This window comes from Mercenaria mercenaria, chromosome 5 (assembly GCF_021730395.1).
Source record: "Mercenaria mercenaria strain notata chromosome 5, MADL_Memer_1, whole genome shotgun sequence".
In the NCBI taxonomy this organism is placed as follows: domain Eukaryota; kingdom Metazoa; phylum Mollusca; class Bivalvia; order Venerida; family Veneridae; genus Mercenaria; species Mercenaria mercenaria.
In genome coordinates this window covers 83493950-83517088 of record NC_069365.1, presented here as the reverse complement: position 1 = coordinate 83517088, position 23139 = coordinate 83493950, and the positions used below count along the sequence as shown (strand labels likewise).

The window sequence follows — 23139 nt, the reverse complement described above, 5'->3', positions numbered from 1 at the left end:
AGATTTTCCTATGTAAAATCAAGTGACCCCTGGGGCGGGGTCAATTTTGACCCCGGGGTCATGATTTGAACAAACTTGGTAGAGGTCAATGCTTCACACCAAATATCTAAGCTCTAGGGCTTTTGGTTTTTGAGAAGAAGATTTTTAAAGTTTTTCCTTTCTGTTGCCATGGCAACCAGAGTTCTGCATGAAATTCAATTCTTTGAACAATTTTTAAAGAAGACCATCCAAGGAACATCCCTGTGAAGTTTCATCAAAACTGGCCTGTTGGTTTAGGAGGAGATGTTGTTTAAAGGAAAGTGTGGACGGACGGACGGACGGACGGACGCCGGACGGTGAGCGATCACAATAGCTCACCCCGAGCACTTTGTGCTCTGGTGAGCTAAAAAAAATTCCGACCTGCCTACCCTAATTTTTTTGAGCATGTTACCAGAAACAAAGATTTTTTAGGCCATATTGGTTTTCAAGAAACAAAAACAGATAGTTTAGATACTGTCATTTTCGAAAATTATGACCTCTATTTTAAACGTAGAAAACTTATTTCAAAAAAGAAATCAGATGGCATAGGTTTAGCTGTAAAATCTACATTAAAACCGTATATAAATGTCATTGATGGTAATACGGTAGTGCACATGTACTGTGGTAGTGCACATGTGCTGTGGTTCAGCTTATCTAGTAGACTTTCTAAAATAGGCGACATTTTGTATGGTGTAGTATAATTATGTGCCTCCTGAAAACTCAGATTATTCCACTGATTATCCTTTTTTCTAAAATTCAAACTGATATAGACTATTCTTTCAAATAAATACGCACACGTGTGTATGCTTGGTGATTGGAACAGTCGAACAAAACCATTACAAGATTATAATGATTAAGATTTTGATATCTTTCATAAAAATGGATTGGATGATATTTTTTTTATATTCAGTCAGATATTTACTGCTTTCCTAGTAGAAATGTTTGTCTTAATCGTAATAACCAAGACCAAAATGTTGACAATTATGGATATAAATTCATTGATTTCATTATGTACATTTTGAACGGTAGATCTACCGGTAATTTAGAAAGGTCATTGACCTGTAAAAATGTCAGCACTGTGAATTATTTTGTTTGTTCATGAACAAAGTTAACGTGATTATAAATGATTTAAGCTGTATAGAAAATAAGGATGCTTTTTCTTCAGAGGAATGAATTATGCAGTGTCCAAAATAGGAAGTATTGTTACTGACAGTGCATGTAAATCTTTTGGTAGGTTCACAACCAAAAGGGACACTACAAGTCGAAATTGTACCCGGAACTGGTATAATAATGTAAGTCCGCTAGACGTGATTTTCACAGAGCTAAATTTTTGTATAAACTGTGGAAAACAGATGAAAACAAAACCAATTTAAAAATAAAAGTCATGCTTTTAAAAGAGTATTAAAACAAAGTTATAAAGATTTCAAAAACATGCAACATTGAATACTTAAAAGAACTGGGTAGGTCTAATCCCAAAAATACTGGAAAGTACTGAATGGAAGTAAAGGTAGTAAATGTAGCGCAGACCTGCATGAACTACATGAATACGAAAATGGAAATGATTATGAACATGTTAGTGATGGTTATTCTGATGTAATATGCGAAGAACTGAATAAAGAATTTACACTAGAAGAGACAGAAAATGCTGTTAAAACCGTTAAAAATAATAAAGCATGCGGTGTTGATGATATTGTAAACGAACATATTAAAGAGTCATTTCATATATTCAAACATATATATGTCAAGCTTTTTAACAATAAAGTAGGTCAGTAGGTCACGGTCACAGTCAAGTGACCCATAATTGCTTGGGGGTCATCAAGTGTTTATAATTAAATAGACTAGGAAATATGATAAGAGATTTTTTGAAGCATTTTTACTTATATTACTCATATAACAAATGACCCTGGGGTGGGGTCTCTTGTCATCCCAGGGGCATAATTTGAACAATCTTGTTAGAGAACCACTAGGCAATGCTACATACCAAATATCAAAGGCATAGGCCTTGAACTTTCAGACAAGAAGATTTTTAAAGTTTTTTCTTATTTAAGTTTATGTAACACTTGGGACCCCCAGCCCCAGGGCAAGGCCTCTTTTCACCACAGGGGCATAATTTGAACAATTATGGTAGAGGACCACTAGGCAATGCAACATACCAAATATCAAAAGCCTAGGCCTTGCAGTTTCAGGCAAGAAGATTTTTAAAGTTTTTTGCTATATAAGTCTATGTAAATCTTGGGACCCCCATGGGTGGGACATCTTTACTCCTTGGGGGCATAATTTAAATAATCTTGGTAGAGGACCACTAGGCAATACAACATACCAAATATCAAATGCTTAGGTATTGCAGTTTTAGACAAGACGTTTTTTTTAAGTTTTTTTCCTATATAAGTCTATGTTAAACTTGGGACCTCCGGGGCGGGGTCTCTTGTCACCCCAGGGTAATACTTTGAACAATCTTGGTAGATGACTACGAGGCAATGCTACATACCAAATATCGAAGGCCTAGGTCTTGTGGTTTCAGATTTTTAAAAAACTTGGGACCCCCGGGGCGGGGCCTCTTTTTACCCCAGGGGCATGATTTACAAAATTTTCATAGAGGACCTTGCGGCTTTGGACAAGAAGATTTTTAATTTTTTTCCTTTCGGTTGCCATGGCAACCAGAGTTCTGTGTGGAATTCAATTCTTTGAACAGTTTTGAAAGGTGGCCACTCAAGGATAATTTCTTTGAAGTTTGGTGTAAATCTGCCTAGTGGTTTTTGAGAAGAAGAATTTTTCATAAAATGTTGACGGACGCGCGACGGACGACGGACATCGAGCGGTTACAAATGCTCACCTTGAATTGTTTAAGAAAGCTATTTAGTGCTGTTTTAAATGTGCGTTTGCAAAATTTATAGAGGATCACGATATAATCAATGAATACCAAGCAGGTTTTAGAGAAGGTTACTCAACTACTTATCGGCTTACTCAGAAATAGTAGAAAGAAATTGTTCTGTGCTTTTGTTGACTCAAAAAGCGCCTTTGACAAAGTTTGGAGACTAGGTCTATGGTCAAAATTGCTGTCATACAACTTTAACGGCAAATTCATAAATATTGTTAGAAAACGCAAAATCACGTATGTACAAATGGAAATAAATCAGATTTTTTGTATGTAATATAGGAGTACGTCAAGGTGAAATTGATATTGATCTCACTGTATTTATTTAAATACAAATAATATGATTACTTCAACAATAGCAATGTTTCCGGTACCACATGCAACATGAATGAATCAGATGATGCTAGAACAGTTTTCGTTACCTTTACGAAATGGTTGAAGTAAACGGAATGAATGGTAGTGGAATTACAGAGACCCTATAACATTCAAAATTTATTCGTTTTCTATCATTCTTGACACATGTATTATTATGAGTTCACTAGCATTTACACAAATTAACAGTTTTATCCACAGTGTGGATACTTGAAAATATAACCTCTTCTTACCACCCTAAAACTTGAGGAATAAATCAAGTGTGTCCAGTGTTTACAAATGTCACTCTGTGCCCATTTTACAATAAAATCTGTAAATAGATCCTTTGAAAGCAAAAAATGCAACCAAGAAGAATAATAACAGACTTGGTTTGATTGAGTCTGTTCATGAGAGGTAATGAAATGTGCAACACCTCTCACGCCACCTAGCACCGGCTTAAGCGGAACTCTATTTTACATACAAACACTATCCCAGGACAGTTTGCAAGCTCTTTTGGCTGCAATTTACCGCACATGCAACATTTTTCTTCATTATCACCATAATCAGTACAATCATCCTTGGACTGCAAAGGCGTATTTAAATTAATAGCACCGCCAGTCACTTGAATACCTGAAATAGACTGAGCTGGTGCATTCAAATCACTATAGACTACTGGTATTTTGAGATAGGGACTGGTTGCCTTTTTTACAGACTGTTCTACTCGGACATGGGTATTGAATGAAGGCATTTTCTTCTTAATTAACAGCTTTTGATTTCTTGGGAGAAGACACAGCATCTACATACTCCTTTACCTTTTTACTTCTTTCATGCCTCACCAGCAATTATTTTACTGATAGACCTTCTATCTGTCTTAAATAGTGGTTTAAATACTGGTCTTCTTTTCTTAAAAAGTGAGGTAATTGTATCATCAGTTCGTACGGGAACAGAATTATTAGTGTTGTTCCTTTCAGTCTCACTAACTTGTACCAGCGGAACAGCAACAAATTCCTCATCAACATATGGGACAGTTTCATCCAAATCCGACTCGGGCTGAATATGATCAGGAGCTACAGACTGACATAACTCTTTAGTGAAACTAGACTGAAGCTCTGATCTGATTTTGTTTGATTCAGAAAATTCAGTATCAACAGAATCTGGGCAAAATGGATAAATGCCCGCTTTTTTGAAAGCACCCTGTAAATTTTTCACGTGCAATTGCATATGCCTTACATGCAATCATATATACACTGTACCTATCAAATATTTTGCCAGTTTCCCTTTGAAATTTACCACATTCATTATTGTTAACCTTAGAAAAATGCCTAAAACACCCAACGTCCATAGGCTGCAATATATGTGAAGTATGTGGGGGCAAAACGTACAAAATAATGTCATGCTCTGTAGCCCAGTCAATAATACTGGGTGATATATGTGAGCGATGCCCATAATAAAGTAACAATAATGGACGTTTGCCATTTGCATCATTGATAATTGATAAAGCGAGTTTCTAAATAGTTTTTAAACACCTCCCCATTGGACCAACCACTCTTAGAAACGGTCCCTTGTGCGTCTGGTGGTGCACACTCCAGCGGCTCTGAGCTCATTCTTGCATCTAAAATGTTTAAGAAATCTATTCGCATATGCTTTGAAAAGGAAATTACTATTCTATGAGAAAATATCCTTAAAATTCTTACCTGCGAATACAAAATATGGTGGTATCTGCTATCCAATTCAGTAGTTGTATTTGACTTCTCCGAGGTGATGACATTCGTTGTTCTATCCCGTTGACCAGCAACAAAAGACGGCTTGCCATTTTACTGAATTCCCTTTTCGTCAACATTGTATATTATTTCAGGACTGCCTATTAGATTGTACTTCACGAGAATATTACGTAGCTTGGACACTTTTCTGTAAAGTTGCCCTCACTCTCAGGTCAGATACTATCTTGGGTCGTTGAATTTAAGCTGGGGCCAACGTTCTTGGAACCCACAAAACCAAGACGATGGTTTGTTTCTGTCTCTCACTACCAAGGCATATTACAAATTCAGAGGCTACATTTATAACTCAGCCCTTGTGCAAGGATACCAAACCTTAGCCATATCCTGTATGTGTTCAATAAGTCTGGCCTCCTCTAATTCAGTCAGCAAGGGTCCTGGTCCTGACCTGGGAGTATATCGTATCAAGAATAAACCATAATACAGTCATAACAAGATGGCATGATTTGAAATTTCAATACATTTAATTTAAATACTTAAGTATTTCAGTAACAGGTAGAGACTGTTATAATAAACAAGTGTTCCAGGTTTGAAGTAAATATCTTTGATGGTATACAAGATATTACAATTTCATTAAAACTTTATCCAACGCCGACGCCGGGGTGTGTAGTATATCTCGCCATATTCTTCGAATAGTCGAGCTAAAAACGGTAACACTTCCTTGCTTCATTTGCTTCATGTAACCATGTACCAACCGTTCCCTTAGTTAGATCTGTTGCTATAACTGTGGTCACAGCCATGCAAAGAAATTCAAAAGCTTGAGTTTTTTATCGCACGTGAAAAACGTTAAAAACTGAAAAATAATTCCCAAAAATTTTTGTTTTTTGATTATAAGAATTATTTTCTGTATCACCAAAGCTTTTTGTTCCTCCTCGACCTTGCATTTTTTGCATTCGTCGTCACACAATATCTATACATAGAAATAAACCGCAAACCAATTTAACGCCTATGCGTTAATATGTTTCGGCGAGTCACGTCAAGTGAGCTCGAAATAGTTCTATGTTTACAAGATGTTTTATTACCGCCTACTTAATGCAATGCCTTAGACTTTAAATTCTTAGTATGATTTTAAATTTTGAATAGAAATTTCATGAAACAGTAACATGAAATACACGCTAGTTCTTTATATGAAAATATATGGATGGGAAGTATGTAGTACCGCAGTAGTATCAAGTCCGCGTCTCTAATCTAGAAAAAGTGACGTGAAAATATTTTCCCGAGAGCAAACCGTTTAAAGAATCTACACAAATGTCATCCCCTGAAAGCTTTTTTATTTTTAACCCCAGGGAGCATGTTTTTTTTCCGATCCGGAAAAATCTAATGTTTTTGCCATGGTTCACCCAGGGAACATATCGCGGGCTTAGCGCAAAACGGTTGTAACTTATATGAAATAAAAAAGGAGTTACAACCGTTTTGCGCTAAGCCCGCGATATTGTCAAGCAAAATCTGATTTGATTTTTTAAGGACATAAAGACTATTGACTTCGCCCTTTGGCGACCGTGCTTGTTTTGAGGAATCTGATAACTTTGAACAATTTTCGTAGAATATTTATGCGATTTTCTAATCCGGACAAAGAATACTTTAAACGTATTGGGGAAATGATCACACAATCTGAAAACCATGTTTTGGCGAACCGAGCTTTAAGCAATCTTTATAGAAGGTCACTTAAGAAACAACTGTTACATATACATTTCATAACCGGGCCAGTAGACTTTTTAAAGTATATAGGACAAATTGGCCACACCCACTAGCTGTCAATCAGAATATTATAAACACTTGGCATAGAGTCATTAATTGATTTTTTTAAGTCAGAGGTGATCTCGTTTGAAGGTTCCAATGAAGTACCAAGTACCATTAAAGAACGTTTTCGAAATTTCTTTCGAAGAAAATTTGACCGAACGAACGTGCGATGAATGAGCAGAACAGACCAGGGAGTAGACTCTAAAATGAAATCTATAAAAAGATCCTTTAGAAACATAGAATGCAACCAAGCAAAATAATAGCAGACTCGGTTTGATTAAGTCTCTCCATGTGAGGTAATGAAATGTGCAACACCTCTCACGCCCCTTTAAGCCGGTTTAAGCGGAATTCTATTACATAGATATTGAATGGACTCCATGATCCCAAAGGACCAGAAAATATAGCAACACTAGATCCAAGTACGGGGAGACTTTTTACAGCCGCTACACGGCACTTAAAGATTGCTCTTGTGATAGTTAATAAAATCTATAAAAAGATCCTTTGGAAGCATAGAATGCAACCAAGCAAAATAATAGCAGTCTCAGTTTGATTGAGTCTGTTCGTGAGAGGTAATGAAATGTGCAATACCTCTCACGGCTTAAGTGGAATTCTATAAAACACTTACTAAAGAGTTTTGAAATTTAAAGGTACACCAATCTGGTAAACTACAAACGATCACTGAACGCAATGTTACACCATCCAAATACATTAAAGAATAAATAGGGGCTTCGTGAATAATTATTCGTAATCACGACAATGATAATCGTCCCTATATGAAGAAACCATCACTAGTATGTGATGGCATTAAAGACCCATACAGAAAATGTTCAGATCCCTTCAATCGTTCAGCACGACATTTATGTTGTGTTAATGTACTGTTTAATTTTTCATCTTGACCATTTCGGTCTTGGTGGTTCCAATACTCCCGCTTTATTTGCCTTGTATATTGTTTAATCACCCCTCGGATATGATGCCTGCTTTTTAATTTTGTCTTTTTGGGCAGTTTCTGTGATAATGCAGGCTCCATAACCTCAGATCACTCTCTTACTTCCAGTTATAGTTCCGCTCATTGTTTTCTCGTTTAGGGCAAAACCATCATTTTAACTGGGGACCATATACCGCTTTTCATGGAATTGCACTCTGTGTATCATTGAAGGTTCCATGTATACATCTGCGGATGTCTCTAAATTGTGTTTTGTACTTCTAACATGAATAAATGTCGAGTTCTGCTCAACCCGGGGCTAGAGGGCGTGGACGGTAGCTTACACTTCCACTACCGTCCATAAACAGGCTCAATCAAACCGAGCCTGCAACGTTTCCATTTCTGTCGTGTTGGGCGACCTGTGGATTTCCACTTTCTTTCTACTTTATCAAAGACTCTTCCAAAGTTTACAAAACATATACGCTCTTTTTTTCTCCATTGGATTACAAAACTGATCCAAAAGTATCTTATATATATAAATATTGTATTAACTATCGTAACAGCTGTCTTTATGTGCCGTGAAGTCTCCCTTTCCTTTGACTCAGTGTTACATTTTCTGGTTATTTGGGATTATGAAGTCCATTCAATGTGCAACAGAATTCGGCTTAAGCCGATGATTCGCATTTCATTCACGACTTACGAAATGGATCTGTTTTTATTTTGATTACTTGTGTTCCATGCTTTAATCATTTGATGGAGAAATGAAAAACAAAAGAACCATTTTAATTGATAATCTATTTTGCATTTAAGATACAGATCTATCATGTTCGAGATTATTCTACATCTTGTTAAAATGTTTGTTTCTTTAAGAACCTTTTGACCAAAAAATCCAATCTGTTAGGTAAAGTCCGTCAAAGATATATCAAAGTATTATGGAAATGGGTTCATGAACATCAATTTCTGTATTCAAATCCTAACAAAAAAGTCTCTACTTAAAACTCGCGCATGATGATCACATTCATTTACAAGTAATTATAAAATCCTTCAAGAAACGCTGTTATGGAACGTATAAATCTGACAATATATAGATCTAAACAAAAAATATACAAACAAGAGCTGTCTCCATAGGATGACATATGCCCCCGATGGCACTTTGAATGAGTATTTATGGCCGATGTTAGAGTTTAGGACCTTTGAGCTACGGACCTGGGTCTTGCGCATGACACGTCGTCTTACTGTGGTACACATTCATGCCAAGTTATTTGAAAATCCATCCATGGATGACAAAGATATGGACCGGACACGCCCATCAATGCACTATCCTTTAACGTCTAAGTGTGACCTTGACCTTTGAGCTACGGACCTGAGTCTTGCACGCGACACGTCATCTTACTGTGGTACATATTCATGCCAAGTAATTTGAAAATCCATCCATGTATGACAAAGATATGGACCGGACACGCCCATCAATGCACTATCCTTTAAAGTCTAAGTGTGACCTTGACCTTTGAGCTACGGACCTGGGTCTTGCGCGCGACACGTCGTCTTACTGTGGTACACATTCATGCCAAGTTATTTGAAAATCTATCCATCGATGACAAAGATATGGACCGGACACGCCCATCAATGCACTATCCTTTAATGTCTAAGTGTGACCTTGACCTTTGAGCTACGGACCTGAGTCTTGCGCACGACACGTCGTCTTACTGTGGTACACATTCATGCCAAGTTATTTGAAAATCCATCCATCGATGACAAAGATATGGACCGGACACGCCCATCAATGCACTATCCTTTAATGTCTAAGTGTGACCTTGACCTTTGAGCTACGGACCTGGGTCTTGCGTGCGACACGTCGTCTTACTGTGGTACACATTCATGCCAAGTTATTTGAAAATCCATCCATCGATGACAAAGATATGGACCGGACACGAAAATTGCGGACAGACTGACAGACCGACAGACTGACAGACTGACAGACCGACAGACTGACAGACCGACAGTCGGTTCAAAAACTAAATGCCTCCCTTCGGGGGCATAAAAACAATGAATTATATATGCATAGATTCAAAAGATATATTGCTACTTCCTTAAAAGTAACTAAAATACTTGTATTAACTGTTGTATCGGTTAAAAAATCAGTTGAATTAGAAATCTTGAGATAACGTCAAATATATTATAAGTTTCTTAAAACACATTTCTGTACAGACTGACAAAAAAAAAGAAACTTTTTGTTAGGCCTGACCAGAGCCCGTATAAAGCCGTTAGAAATCAGCAGTAAGAGTCTATAATCTCATGCAGTTTGCACATAAAACATCTTTGAATTGAAGTCCACCTGCTTTTTTGATGTATGTATAATCTTATGGCATACAAAAACAAACAACACCAGACGGCAAAACAAGCGTGATAATACTTAAGTATATAAAAATTAAATATATGTATGTGATAATAAGCGATGAAATTGCATTCGTGCATATGCACTTGCAGCACAATGTACCAATACTTGAATATGAAAATATATGGAAACTGTCTATTAAACATTCTCCACTGGATGTACACTCATTCACTACCTCATTTGACTTTATTTTTATATAACATAAACACAGTCTACATCTGCCATAAGAGTCACACAGTCACACAGGAATCATTTTGTCTAATCATAATTACAGTTTGAATACCCCACTTAACCAAATCCCTGAAAATTAAAATCGCCTCCAAACTGACAAACTGTCATTCCTTGCACAGAACACACCACAGCCCTCAGACTGAAATATTCCTTTGTTCAAGACGGTAGTACAAAGTAAGCAGCCATAAGATTTTAGTTTTACGTTTTAATCAAACCGAGCCTGCAACATTTCCGTGTTGGGCGACCTGTGGTTTTCCACTATTTCATTTTACTGTCTCACTGAATGGGCACGTCCATCCCCGGGCTCAATCCATCCCTGTACATGACTCTCTCTGCCCATCCCTCTCTATACAGGACCCTCACGTCCATCCCACCTTAAACAGGTATCTCTCTCCGCCCATCTCTCCTTACACCGGAATCTCTCTCCGCCCATCCCTCTTCTACAGGAATCTCTCTCCGCCCATCCCTCCTTATACAGGATTCTCTCTCGGCCCATTCCTTCCCAATAATATCATATGAATCTATCTGTCGCTTACATAAGAATCTGAACATAAATTCTAAAAATATAATACATTAACTTCATCTAAATGGCATATGGCCCACCATGATTAAACTTTCTGGCTATATAATCATAAATATTACGAGTTATTCTGCGAAGGTAATTTATTTATTTCTGAAATAGATGCAAAAAGTGGCTGGAATGTCTCCTTTGTTGAAAACACTGTCTAGGATTGTTGTCCTTTCGACCAGACACATATGTATAACGGTATAAACAATCTTAACCTTTACCCTGTTTAATTTCCAAAACAGACTGGTCTGTCATTCAATTTGGGAAAAGTACCATCTATTATTCGAAGGGGTGTTCACTTAAAATTTACTTACTGAATAGCGACCATTGCAGACCAAGATCAGCCTGCACGGATATGAGGTTGATCTTGGTCTGTACTGGTCGCAGAGGCAGAATAACTTGCCGCCAGCAGGCTAAAGGTTCAATTAAAATCCGAATCATTTCTAATAAAAATAAACTCATTTCGTCTTCAGTTCCAGTTCCAAATTGAATGCTAGGGAAATATATAATTGAGCCGCGCCATGAGAAAACCAACATAGTGGGTTTGCGCCAACATGGATCCAGACCAGCCTGCGCATCCGCGCAGTCTGGTCAGGATCCATGCTGTTCGCTAACAGTATCCGCGCAGTCTGGTCAGGATCCATGCTGTTCGCTAACAGTTTCTCTAATTGCAATAGGCTTTGAAAGCGAACAGCATGGATCCTGACCAGACTGCGCACTGCGCGGATGCGCAGGCTGGTCTGGATCCATGCTGGTCGCAAACCCACTATGTTGATTTTCCCATGGCGTGGCTCATATCTTTATTTCTATAGTAAGTGCAATTATGCCTAAGGACGATGTAAATTAATCACAATTCATAAGTACATTTATGCCATTAAATACAAACTCATTGGTACATTTATGCCTTAAATCAATGTAAATGAGTTACAATTAACTGGTATATTTACGCATTAAAACAAGGCAAACTACATAAAAATCCTTAGCCAGGATAGCGAAAGAAATGAGGGAAAACATCTAACCATATATTTCCATTGCGGTCCTATTTCTACTGTGGTCATTGCTTCAAATTTTTAAGTGTTCTTCAATGTCATTCCATAAAACAGTTTAACACCAACGTAGATAGAATATATAGAGTAGCAGATTAATCCCCGAGTAAACACTAGATGCAACATATTTCGCGAGTAGCATCACCACAACTGAAAATCTAAAATCTGGAGTTCTCTAGTGAGATACATGACCTTAGAAGAAAAACTAATAATTTATCTTTTTATTTTATGTTTTTCAATGATTTTAACCAAATTTTGTATATTTAGTATTTTTCACTCATTTGGCATTTTTCACTGTGAAATTGCCTGATATATTTCACTCTAACATCTGAAATATTTACTGAAATATACGCAGGAAATATTGTTGATCATAATACTGGTATATCAAGAAAGTTATAATTGACTAAAGGTAAAAGTCTTATCAAAAGATGTTATAGATATCAAAGCACATAAAGTAGAAAACAGCAGGAATATAACCGTATGGTGTTCAATCAGGGCCACCGGAATTTATATGTAAGCCGGTGTATATACAGAGAGTGCGTAGGCACCGTAGCATATATTCATACACATATTCATAAATATTTTAATGGCGGCAAAGTATCAAGACAATCCGCTTAATATATCGTTGTTAACAGATGCGTATAACTGGACACAATAAAAATGATAATATCAATAATGAGTTGATTACAATGCACAAAAAAGCTTTCATTCGCGCAAAACTATTTTTAAAAAAGGACGCAGTATACGTATATTTCTCACATCTTTCGATTTAAAATCTATGTACAATACGTTATAGAAAACAAAATGTTTGCAACAGACACAAACATATTAAGGTAAAGACAAAAATGTTTGCAACATACACGTTACTTATAATGTGTGTTGAAGATTATATTGATACAAACATAGCTGGAAATTATAAAATGCCTGGCACTCTAAGTATCAATGTGTATAATGAACAAGACTACCATTCAATCGGATCACTTTGAAAATACTGTTTCATTCTTCAATCTACAGTTTATTTATATTTCATCTACTCATATCTGTATAGATATACTGACCAAACAAAACCTGCATCCGTAGTTTAAAATATAATAACATGCATGGTATATGACTCGCGTGAACATCGTTCAGTGACAAATGGATTGTGAATTTTCTATCCTAACTACTCTGAAATAGACTATAGGTTGGTAATGTCAGTCGTTTATGGATCTCGTTTTGCCGAAGCTCATACCCTTTTGACTGGCCCCTTTCGTATAGCCATACTGTAGCCCAATAAGCGTTTGCCCTGTAAAATAATACAGCCCATTTCAAAATTTAATACGTCAATCTCTTAAACAGCGCACAGGACATTCTAAAACTGTGAAAGTTTAAAATATTATAATAATGCATAAGGCAATCCATGACCGTGGTCCCGATATATAACTGAGGCATCCATTTAATAGCATGTGTTTTTTTTTTTTAAATTTTATGTGATGTTGTGAACGCTTTACTTCTTGTAATAAGAAACTGTCAATTTGATGAATCTCTTTACTACCTGATCATTAAAGCCATAAAAATGAGGAGTTTTAATGAGGTATCTGGCAACATTTAGGTCAAAAGAGTCACTACGAAAGCTACGATTTAAAAGGAAATCCAATGCGTCTATAAGAAGATGTAAAATATATCTTAACAATTAACAAATATACTCGATATTGTTCGGTAATGACTAAATTATACTGTAAAATTTCAAAGTAGATCAAGAGCTAAGGTTGCGGGGCGGGAAATAACAGTAAAGAAGACACATTCTTACCAGCATGTAATGTTTCCTCATCAAATGATCTAGGATTATACTGAGATTCTCTAGGCCCAAGAGTAGGTCCATGGTAACCATTTTTCTGAGCCTAAATAACAGAAAAATAGAGCATTAATTTCCTAGTTGGGTTTATCGTCACACCGACACAATTAAGATCATATGGCGACATTCCAGCTTTTGCTGGCGGAGGAAGATCCCAGCTGCCCCTCCGTGTATTTTTCATTACGGGCGGGCACCTGGGTAGAACCTCCGACCTTCCGTAAGCAAGCTAAATGACTTCCTCTTATCGGGAATCCCAGCGTCCCAAGCGAGACTCGAACCCACTTTAGTGAGGGCCAAGTGGCTCTAGATCAGCGATCTTAACCACTCTTTACGGCTATAACAATCACATCAAAAGATGTAACATACAGTTTTTCGTATGCCTTATGCTGCGTTTACACTTAGCCACGATGTCCACGATTTGAGAGAAGCGTGGTGAGCCTGGGAGCTCGTGGGATCGAATCGTGATGATCTTGAGGAAACTTGGTGGAATCGTGATGATCGTAAGGATCGTGACAACATTTTTGTTAACAGACCTTAACGTAGCTCATCAGACCTTGATGCTTCATCGTATGAGGATCTTGGTGAACTTGGAAACACGATTCTAAGTTCCACTAGATCTGGAGGCATCCTTACATAGTTGACGTTGGAGCCAACATCTTCACGCCTGAGTTCTGTGTTGAAAAGTTGAGGGTATTGTCCCAGTTGGTGCCTTCGGTTTCCACTTAACCATGGTCTCGCCCAGCAGGTCTTAGGCCTTCTATTTCTTCTTCTCCTTCCTCTCTCTTCTATCCTGTCTTTTTCCGTCCCTTGTTGCTGCTGCCGACGAATAACTATTACAGGCATACACGAAAATTGCAAATTCAGCATCTTGTTCAGCTCTTTGATGCATAGCTCGTTCTTCTTTAGAATCTCTGGAGAGAACTAGAAAATGCTTTTGTAAAAAAGCGCATGTCTCCCCCAATGCAAAGTCCTATAGGCAAGAAGTCAATAGGGGTCAGGAGCGAAAGTCAAAGAGACACTGATGGTTGGCTGCAATAGGAATTATCTACTTGGCATGTCCAGTCATCCCGCTAAATTTCAACACTCTTGGCCTAGTGGTTCTCAAGTCACTGTTCAGGCTCCTGTGACCTTGACCTTTGATCAAGTGACCTCAAAATAAATAGGGGTCATCTACTCTGCATGTCCAATCATCCTATTTAGTTTCAACATTGTAGGTCAAGTGGTTCTCAAGTTATTTCCAAAAAATGATTTTACATGAACAGGCCACTGTGACCTTGACCTTTAATAGACTGACCCCAAAATCAACAGGGGTCATCTACTCTGCATGTTCAATCATCCTATGAAGTTTCAACATTCTGGGTCAAGTGGTTATCAAGTTATTGATCGGAACTGGTTATCAATGTTCAGGCCCCTGTGACCTTGACCTTTAATGGAGTGACCCCAAAAACAATAGGGGTCATTTACTCTGCATGAACAATCATCCTATGAAGTTTCAACACTCTGGGTCGAGAGGTTTTCAAGTTATTGATTGGAAATGGTTTTCCATGTTCAGGCCCCTGTGGCCTTGACCTTTAACAGAGTGACCCTAAAATCGTTAGGGGTCATCTACTCTGCATGACCAATCATCCTGCGAAGTTTCATCATTCTGGGTATAGTGGTTCTCAAGTTACTGACTGGAAATGGTTTTCAATGGTCATGCCCCTGTGACCTTGACCTTTAATGGAGTGACCCCAAAATCGATAGGGGTCATCTGCTTTGCATATACAATCATCCTATGAAGTTTCAACATTCTGGGTCAAGTGGTTCTCTAGTTATTGATTGGAAATGGTTTTCAATGTTCAGGCCCCCGTGACCTTTGACCTTTGACGGAGTGACCCCAAAATCAATAGGGGTCATCTACTCTTCATGACAAATCATCCTATGAAGTTTCAACATTCTGGGTCAAGTGGTTCTCTAGTTATTGATCGGAAATGGTTTTCAATGTTCTGGCCCCCGTGACCTTGACCTTTGACAAAGTGACCCCAAAATCAATAGGGGTCATCTACTCTTCATGTTCAATCATCCTATGAAGTTTCAACATTCTGGGTCAAGTGGTTCTGTAGTTATTGATCGGAAATGGTTTTCAATGTTCAGGCCCCCGTGACCTTGACCTTTGACGCAGTAACCCCAAAATCAATAGGGGTCATCTACTCTTCATGGCCAATCATCCTATGAAGTTTCAACATTCTTGGTCAAGTGGTTCTCTAGTTATTGATCGGAAATGGTTTTCAATGTTCAGGCCCCTGTGACCTTGACCTTTGACGGAGTGACCCCAAAAACAATAGGGGTCGTCTACTCCAGCAGCCCTACAACCCTATGAAGTTTGAAGGTTCTAGGTCAAATGGTTCTCCAGTTATTGCTCGGAAATGAAGTGTGACGTACGGACGGACGGACGGACGGAAGGACGGACGGACAGACGGACGGACGGACAGGGCAAAACAATATGTCTCCTGGGGGAGACATAATGAGAGGGTGGCCCATGCCTCCTATTTATACTCCAATCGTGCTCAAAACATGACAATCTTGGCCATAAATCGTAGGAGATCTTAACAAAACTTGATAACGTGAGGGGTCTAAACAGAACGTGACAAAATGTGATAGCATATCGTGGTAATCGTAAGAGAACTTGAGAGAACGTGATGAAAATCGTGGCAGATCTTGACCAGAATCGTGTTGGTTTCGTAATAAAACGCTGCAGGTAGTAACAAAACGTACTGAGAGCGTAAGAAAGCGTAGGGAAACGTAGTAATACAAAATTCGTGCAATAAATCGTGGAGCTCCGAGCCTCTTTTTAAAATGTGGACACCGTGGACACCGTGGCTAAATGAAAACGCAGCATAATAAGCAAATGAATGACATTTCTAAAAGCTATGTCAAGAGGAGTTTTTGTATTTGTTGAAAAAAAATGACTTACTCTATTCTATCCATTTGGAAAGCTTTTAAGAACATAGAAACAAACCAGCAACAAAACTAGCAGTCAACTTTATTTTTTATATACATTTGTCTTTAAAAATGCACTTGTTATTCGTACATAACCATTGATCAAAATCCTAATGTTCCATATAAAACAAGCGCTCCGCCAAGTGGGGCAATATACGCCCAAACGGTTATATCAGAGGAAATTGGAACCAAAATTAAAAGAAAAAGCAAAATTGAAAGATATTTTTGGTGGCAGTGTGAGCGGGTGGTGGGAAGCAGGGTATGGGCGCAGGGCGATGGTGACAGAATTCTAAAGGGCAAGAAACTAAATTTTTTTTTGTGGGGGGGGGGGGGGGGGTTAATAGAAGGTCTGTAATGCAGAGTGATAGAGTATGCATATCGTCTCATCATCACCTGTCTGTATTCTAAGTTTCAAGTCAATACCTTTATTTTTTTATAAGTTTCGCTCTGAACACGAAATATGATGGGCAGATTAGACCATGCTGTGACCTTGACCTTCTATCCTGGTTCATGCACTCTGCACATCGTCTCATCACCATCTACCTACATCCCAAATTTGATTTGAAGTCGATACCTTGAATGGTTAATAAGTAATGCTCCGGACACTAAATATGAGGTAAGATTCGGCTTTTGAGCTCAATTTGTGATCTTGACTTTAAACCTAAAGATCAAGTTCATGTTTTCTGCGCATCATTACCTTGACCTTTGACCTAAAGAGACATTTAAAGCGCTCTGTACATCGTCTCATCGCCATCTACCTATATGCACAAGTTTACAGTCAATACCTTTACTGGTTATAAAGTTATGCTCCGGACATAAATTATGATAGACGGACGGACAGACGCACGCACCATCACATAGTATGTCCCGTTTTTCCAAAACGGGCGCATAAAAATCCATATTTCGTTCAAAAGCGATTTATAAAACGGTTCTTACCGCCCTTCCAACTGCATGGATACAGTTCAATACAATAGCCATGCCGTTGTTCCTATCAGTTAAATTAGCAGTACCAAATCTATCCGCCGTTGAAACGCCATATTTTGTTATCGCTGTTAAAAAGTTGTCTATGTTTTCCATATCCTTAAACTGTTTAAAACTGCCTGATTGAATACGGTTTACTTTCTTTATAGAACCTGGTTGTAAAGTGTTGATTAATCTGAAAAAGAAATACATATACGCATATTTGGTGAATTAAAGGGTTCCTATTATATATATATAAACCCTGAAGCACCTGGTTTGTTGGAACATTCTTTTATATATGATCCCTGATTGTTCCAAGATTTCTACAAAAGAATGTTCCAAGATCCCAGGTAAATATAACGGTACCTTACGGAATATATATATATATATAATTTTGATCCACCAATCAGTTACAATCAACGAGACCCACTTACAATTAGGTTAGTTTCATAGGGGTAACAAAACATTCTAAGTTTTAAAAAAAGGGGGCATAATCTGTCAAGATTCAAATCAGTTTTGGGGTTGTTTTTCCTGTAGTAGACTTTGATATAGTAAATAAGTCAATAGCCTTTATAGTAACATAGATACTGGACTTTATCAAAAACTTTAACCAACGCCGACGCCAGGGCGAGAGCAATAATAGCTCTACTTTTTCTTCGACAAGTCGAGCTAAAAAGGGTCATAATTCAGCCAAAATACTTAACAGAGTTATGTACTCTTGCCTACAGGAAGAGACTAATATAGTAAACAAGCGTTTCCAAGTCCAAAAAGGTCCATAATTCAGCCAAAATACTTGACAGAGTTATGTACTCTTGCCTACAAGTAGAGACTGTCATAATAAACAAGTGTTCCAAGTTTGAAGTATATATCTTTGATGGCATACAAGATATTACCATTTCGTAAAAACTTTAACCAACACCGACGCCGACGCCGGAGTGAGTAATATATCTCTCCATATGTTTCGAATAATCGAGCTAAAAACTGTTTCTGTAACTTACTCGCACAGTAACACGCCGTCTTTTAAAGCTCTCTGAAACTTCTCTTCACCCAATGGCGTATTTGGATCTTCTCCCTTTAAATGACAAAAGAAAGTTTTATGCAAATATACTGAAACAAAAGAAAAAAACATGAACTTCCTACAAGAAAAAGGAAACAAAATTTATATTCAAACAAGAGTGCCAAACTGGCACAATGTATTCTACTCATAAACATCGTGACCAAGGATAATACCTACCCAAGTTAGAGAGCGGACACTTTCAATTTTCGTAATTTTGAGTGATTCAAGGGACATAATTCAAGAGCTACTGGGACAATCCGAAGGGTTATCGAACCTGTCCGACACACGATGTTCATATACCTTGTGGCCTAGTTTGGTGAATCCTGGGTAAAAAGTACTTAAGAGAACGGACAACTTCAGTGGACGCGTTTTGCCGCCCATGCCGCCGGTGATTTCATAATGCGTCCCGTATCAGGTGTATAATACGTTTTGATTCCATAAATAAAATAAAATCAATGTAACGAAATATCATTTCTTTATTCATATGCATGCATTACATTAAAAAACAGTTCAAGGAGCACTTCATAAAAAATTGCCGTACTGTACATGTATATGAATTTCGAGTAAATATTGATTTATCAAATACCCCACTCATCTGCAGAAGCATTGTGAATACATTTTTGTTTTACCAATCCCTTATGAATGCTTCTCTTGTTCCTGACTTTAAAATAACATATTTGGTTTTCAACCACTTTTTAACTTCAATGCCGACGAATTTGTTTAAGAAAAATTAATATCTATTAGAAATTCTATGTTCTCAATTTTCACACCTACATTCTGAACTTTGACACCCTGGCGTTTTGACAAAGATGTTAAAATACTAAACGAAGACTACCAATATTTGCTAAAGACCTTAAAGTATTTTTTTCTGATATTCAAAGCAAACACTTATGCTACAGTATACCAGCAGTAGGGAAATAAAGCATATTGTCCACAGTAACAGCCACAATACGTACTAGACGCTACTTCAGAATTCAACATGCAATATCTCAAATGATGTTTTATAGAGGCCTTTTTTCTCTGTTTCATTTTCTTACGTACTACTTTTTTCCACACCAAAAAGTTTATATTGGAATTAGTTCAGCCGTCCATCCTTTCTGCCAATGATGACTAAAACAAAACTCTTACCTCTATCAATGGTTTCTGTAATACCGCTTCCATCCATTGCCTGGCCTGCTGTTCAAGTTCGAGACAGTACTTCTGATTTATCTGGAAAAAAAAGATATTGAATAGCGATACTGCGCATGCGCTAAGGGGGGAGCCATAGTCCAATCATCGAGATTTAGGTTTCCTGACCCGACCTACTTTTTGTCCGTGACGTCCGTGCGATTTGTTACGTAGCTCATATACCGCGAATGTGAGGCTTTACTATATCCTCAACACAAAATTTCAGACAAGAAAATATAGTCTGTACAAAAAAGGGAACAATTTACCGCATATTTCAGTAAATTACAGGAATATTAGCGTAAAATTTGTATGCAAGGTCAAACTATCTAACATTCTTGGGCAAAATTTACGTTTTCATTCTACACCGTGCCACTTGTGAAAAATTTGCATATGGTGTCCACTTGGTGAGATATGCTGATCCATATTAGCTACATAATTTTCTAAACAATCAGTTTAAAAATTACAGCGATTGTCGTTTACTTGAGATTCTTACATACTTGCCTTCTTCAATAAAGATATTTTTCAACTATATTTAATACAGAGACGGCGATTTCATAATTGTACAGGTACTCTTTTGGGTAGATATGATTTCGCTGATTTCTGCAATACGCCGTGAGGCGCTCAAATCCAAAAAAATAAATCGTGTACACAGTTTGGCCGAACATTCAAAATACTACTTGCAAAACCTAAATTTCTAACCAAAGTCACTTAAACATTTCGAGTTACATGTTACAAAGTAGACTGACTGAATTGGATCTGACAAATTCAAGCAGATACTGTTCTTTTCGTATGAAGAATTAGGATAGAACGCGTACTCGTACACATAGAGATCTAAAGCTTTACACGCGTGTTGTCTTTGATTTCAATCTGTATTGACGGAGGTGCGTGTTGTATGGAATAAATTAAAGTAAATAATAATGTTGAATTTTCAATACGTGAATGTGCGTGCGAACGTGTAATAAATCATTATGCGTAATTGTTAATGGCACGCAAATTGACAGACTTATACAGAACATGTGCAGTTCATGTGTAAAATCTCATTCAAAGAAATTCTACAGAGTACCTTTTTTGGCATTTACCAAGTCGTTATGATCCAAAACTAGAGAAACTGAGATTTTTTATTTTACTTGTATACCAGCAAGTATATTTTCATTACGCACCTGAAGGATCTAAATTCTACGGTGTTCAGTCTGGACAATCGCGAAATTTTATTGAATCCTAAACCGCGATGCACGATGGCACGATGGTGAAACGGCGATGGTACGATGGTGAAAACGCAATGACACGATGATGTAAATGCGATGACACGATGATGAAAATGCGATGGTACGATTTTTTGAAAACGCGATGGTACGATGATGACGCGATATTACATCGACATTTCACCATCGTATCATCGCAACATCACGATTTCATCATCGTGCCATCGCGTTTTCACCATCGTACCATCGTTGTTTCATCATCGTGCCATCGCACCATCGCATTTTCGTCATTCAATAAAAAGTCACGATAGTCCAAACGGAACACCGTAAAATTCAAAATATTCAAAATTTTGATAAAATTAAGGTCTAAATAAAAGTTCCTTTACTTGTAGGGATACACTCGAATATTAATACAAAAACAGGACGATTGAAGTAGACGCTTTTTATCTGAGACACTTCACAGAAAAAAAAACTTGTAAACGGTAATTCTTTGAATCCTTTTAATAAGAGTAACACATTTGCATGCCAGTACAAGTCTGCAAGTGAGACGCAAGGTGCATTTTTGTATGAATAGCGACATCTTTAACTGGTGGTAAAATTAATGACAGTAAAAATTTTAATTTAGGAACCTTTTTCTCAAAAAGTGACTGTAAGTTATACAAAAACCAACTTTTCAAGACTTCAGTCAAGTGATTTTATAGAGGATTTCATCTAGGCTTTACGTACGTTCATTTTACTGTAAAAAATGCATGTATTAGTCTTACTAAACGTATTATAATATTTAATGGTAAACATATAATATGATAAATACCAGAATATTTTGAAAATCCTTCCGCAGCTCAAGCAAATACTGACTGTACAAAACATAGTCAGCCTTTTATATTCAACCTAGCAATTAATAATGCCCGGGATTTCTGCATTTTCATATAATGTATGTCCATGTTCTACGTCATTGCTCTGAATAATCAAAATATGAGGGTCTCTCACAAAATACGCAGACTAACGTCGTCACTTCAAAACTAACCAACAAAGATGCCCCAATCTGTTCAGTTTCTGCTACATACGCACCAAGACTGGGTTCGCATTGTGGTCCACGTCTATAAGATTCTTTCACTGGTGGTGGGTGCAGATAGGAGTATCCGGCTCGAGGGTAACAGTTTTTTTGGCGGTAACGAGGCTCTTGCCGAGTTACCGCTTAAACAGTTAACCGAGAGCCGGACATTTCCATCTGCACCTACCACCAGTAATTGAATCTTTTTCTTGCATGCCGTATTCAATAAATAATAGTAAGAATAAATTGAAGCAAATAATTTTCTTATAGCACCTTTTTTCTTATAGAAGCGTATTAACAAAGCGCGGGGACTTTACGTCATTAAACAGGAAGTACGTCATGACGTTACAAACACCAAAACAACGTAATAGTTCCGGTTTTGTTTTATCATCTGCAGTTAAACGTTATGTTATTTCCGTAAAATGACTTTTTATGAATCGAGAAATATGTTATAAGGAACAACGAGAAACTATCAAGGTATTGGATTTTTATCCTGTTTTACGTAAAACATTATTATTACTACACAAATCGTTCGTTATACGTAATTTACAGCACGAGAGTGTAAGATGGAGTTTTCCAGCACCGGTGAATTCATTAGACATCCCAGTCTGTTATGCAAAAAAGCGACGACTTCAAAACGTCAACTTTGTTTACATGTTGTTACACTCTTTTTAAAATGTATTGCACGGGTTCCTAGATGTTCTTGTGACGTCATATCTACGTCACACCGCGATGACTGTCCTAGACAAATGGAGGTTATTTTAAACTGGAATAACCGATTGACGTTACAGCAGACATGACTTAAGGGTTATAAATATATTAACGGATTTGAAGTGATTTCCTAGCGAAAAAAAAAAACTATGTAACTTTCTTTTGCAGTTGCTGATGATGTCAAAACGTCGCATGGAGCGCTAGGGCACTGCTGTGGCTATAATTTAATCTCTTGTTTCGCAGTGTCATGCCATTCG

The 23139-nt window shown here is 37.5% G+C and overlaps 2 protein-coding genes across 2 annotated transcripts in view; both read right to left on the bottom strand.

Moving 5' to 3' along the window:
• Positions 1-23139, bottom strand: part of LOC128557185 (uncharacterized) — a 423236-nt gene that overhangs the window by 293407 nt on the left and 106690 nt on the right. The window lies entirely within an intron of this gene.
• LOC123557790 (muscle-specific protein 20-like) overlaps positions 8459-23139 on the bottom strand; it is a 34703-nt gene continuing 20022 nt past the window's right edge. Inside the window, exons 3-7 of the mRNA XM_045349478.2 lie at positions 19880-19960; positions 18693-18766; positions 17671-17890; positions 13711-13801; positions 8459-13206 (exon numbers count right to left, since the gene is read on the bottom strand). Coding sequence (XP_045205413.1) covers positions 13115-13206; positions 13711-13801; positions 17671-17890; positions 18693-18766; positions 19880-19960 — 558 coding nt within the window. The 3' untranslated portion in view covers positions 8459-13114. The remainder of the gene's footprint in view (positions 13207-13710; positions 13802-17670; positions 17891-18692; positions 18767-19879; positions 19961-23139) is intronic.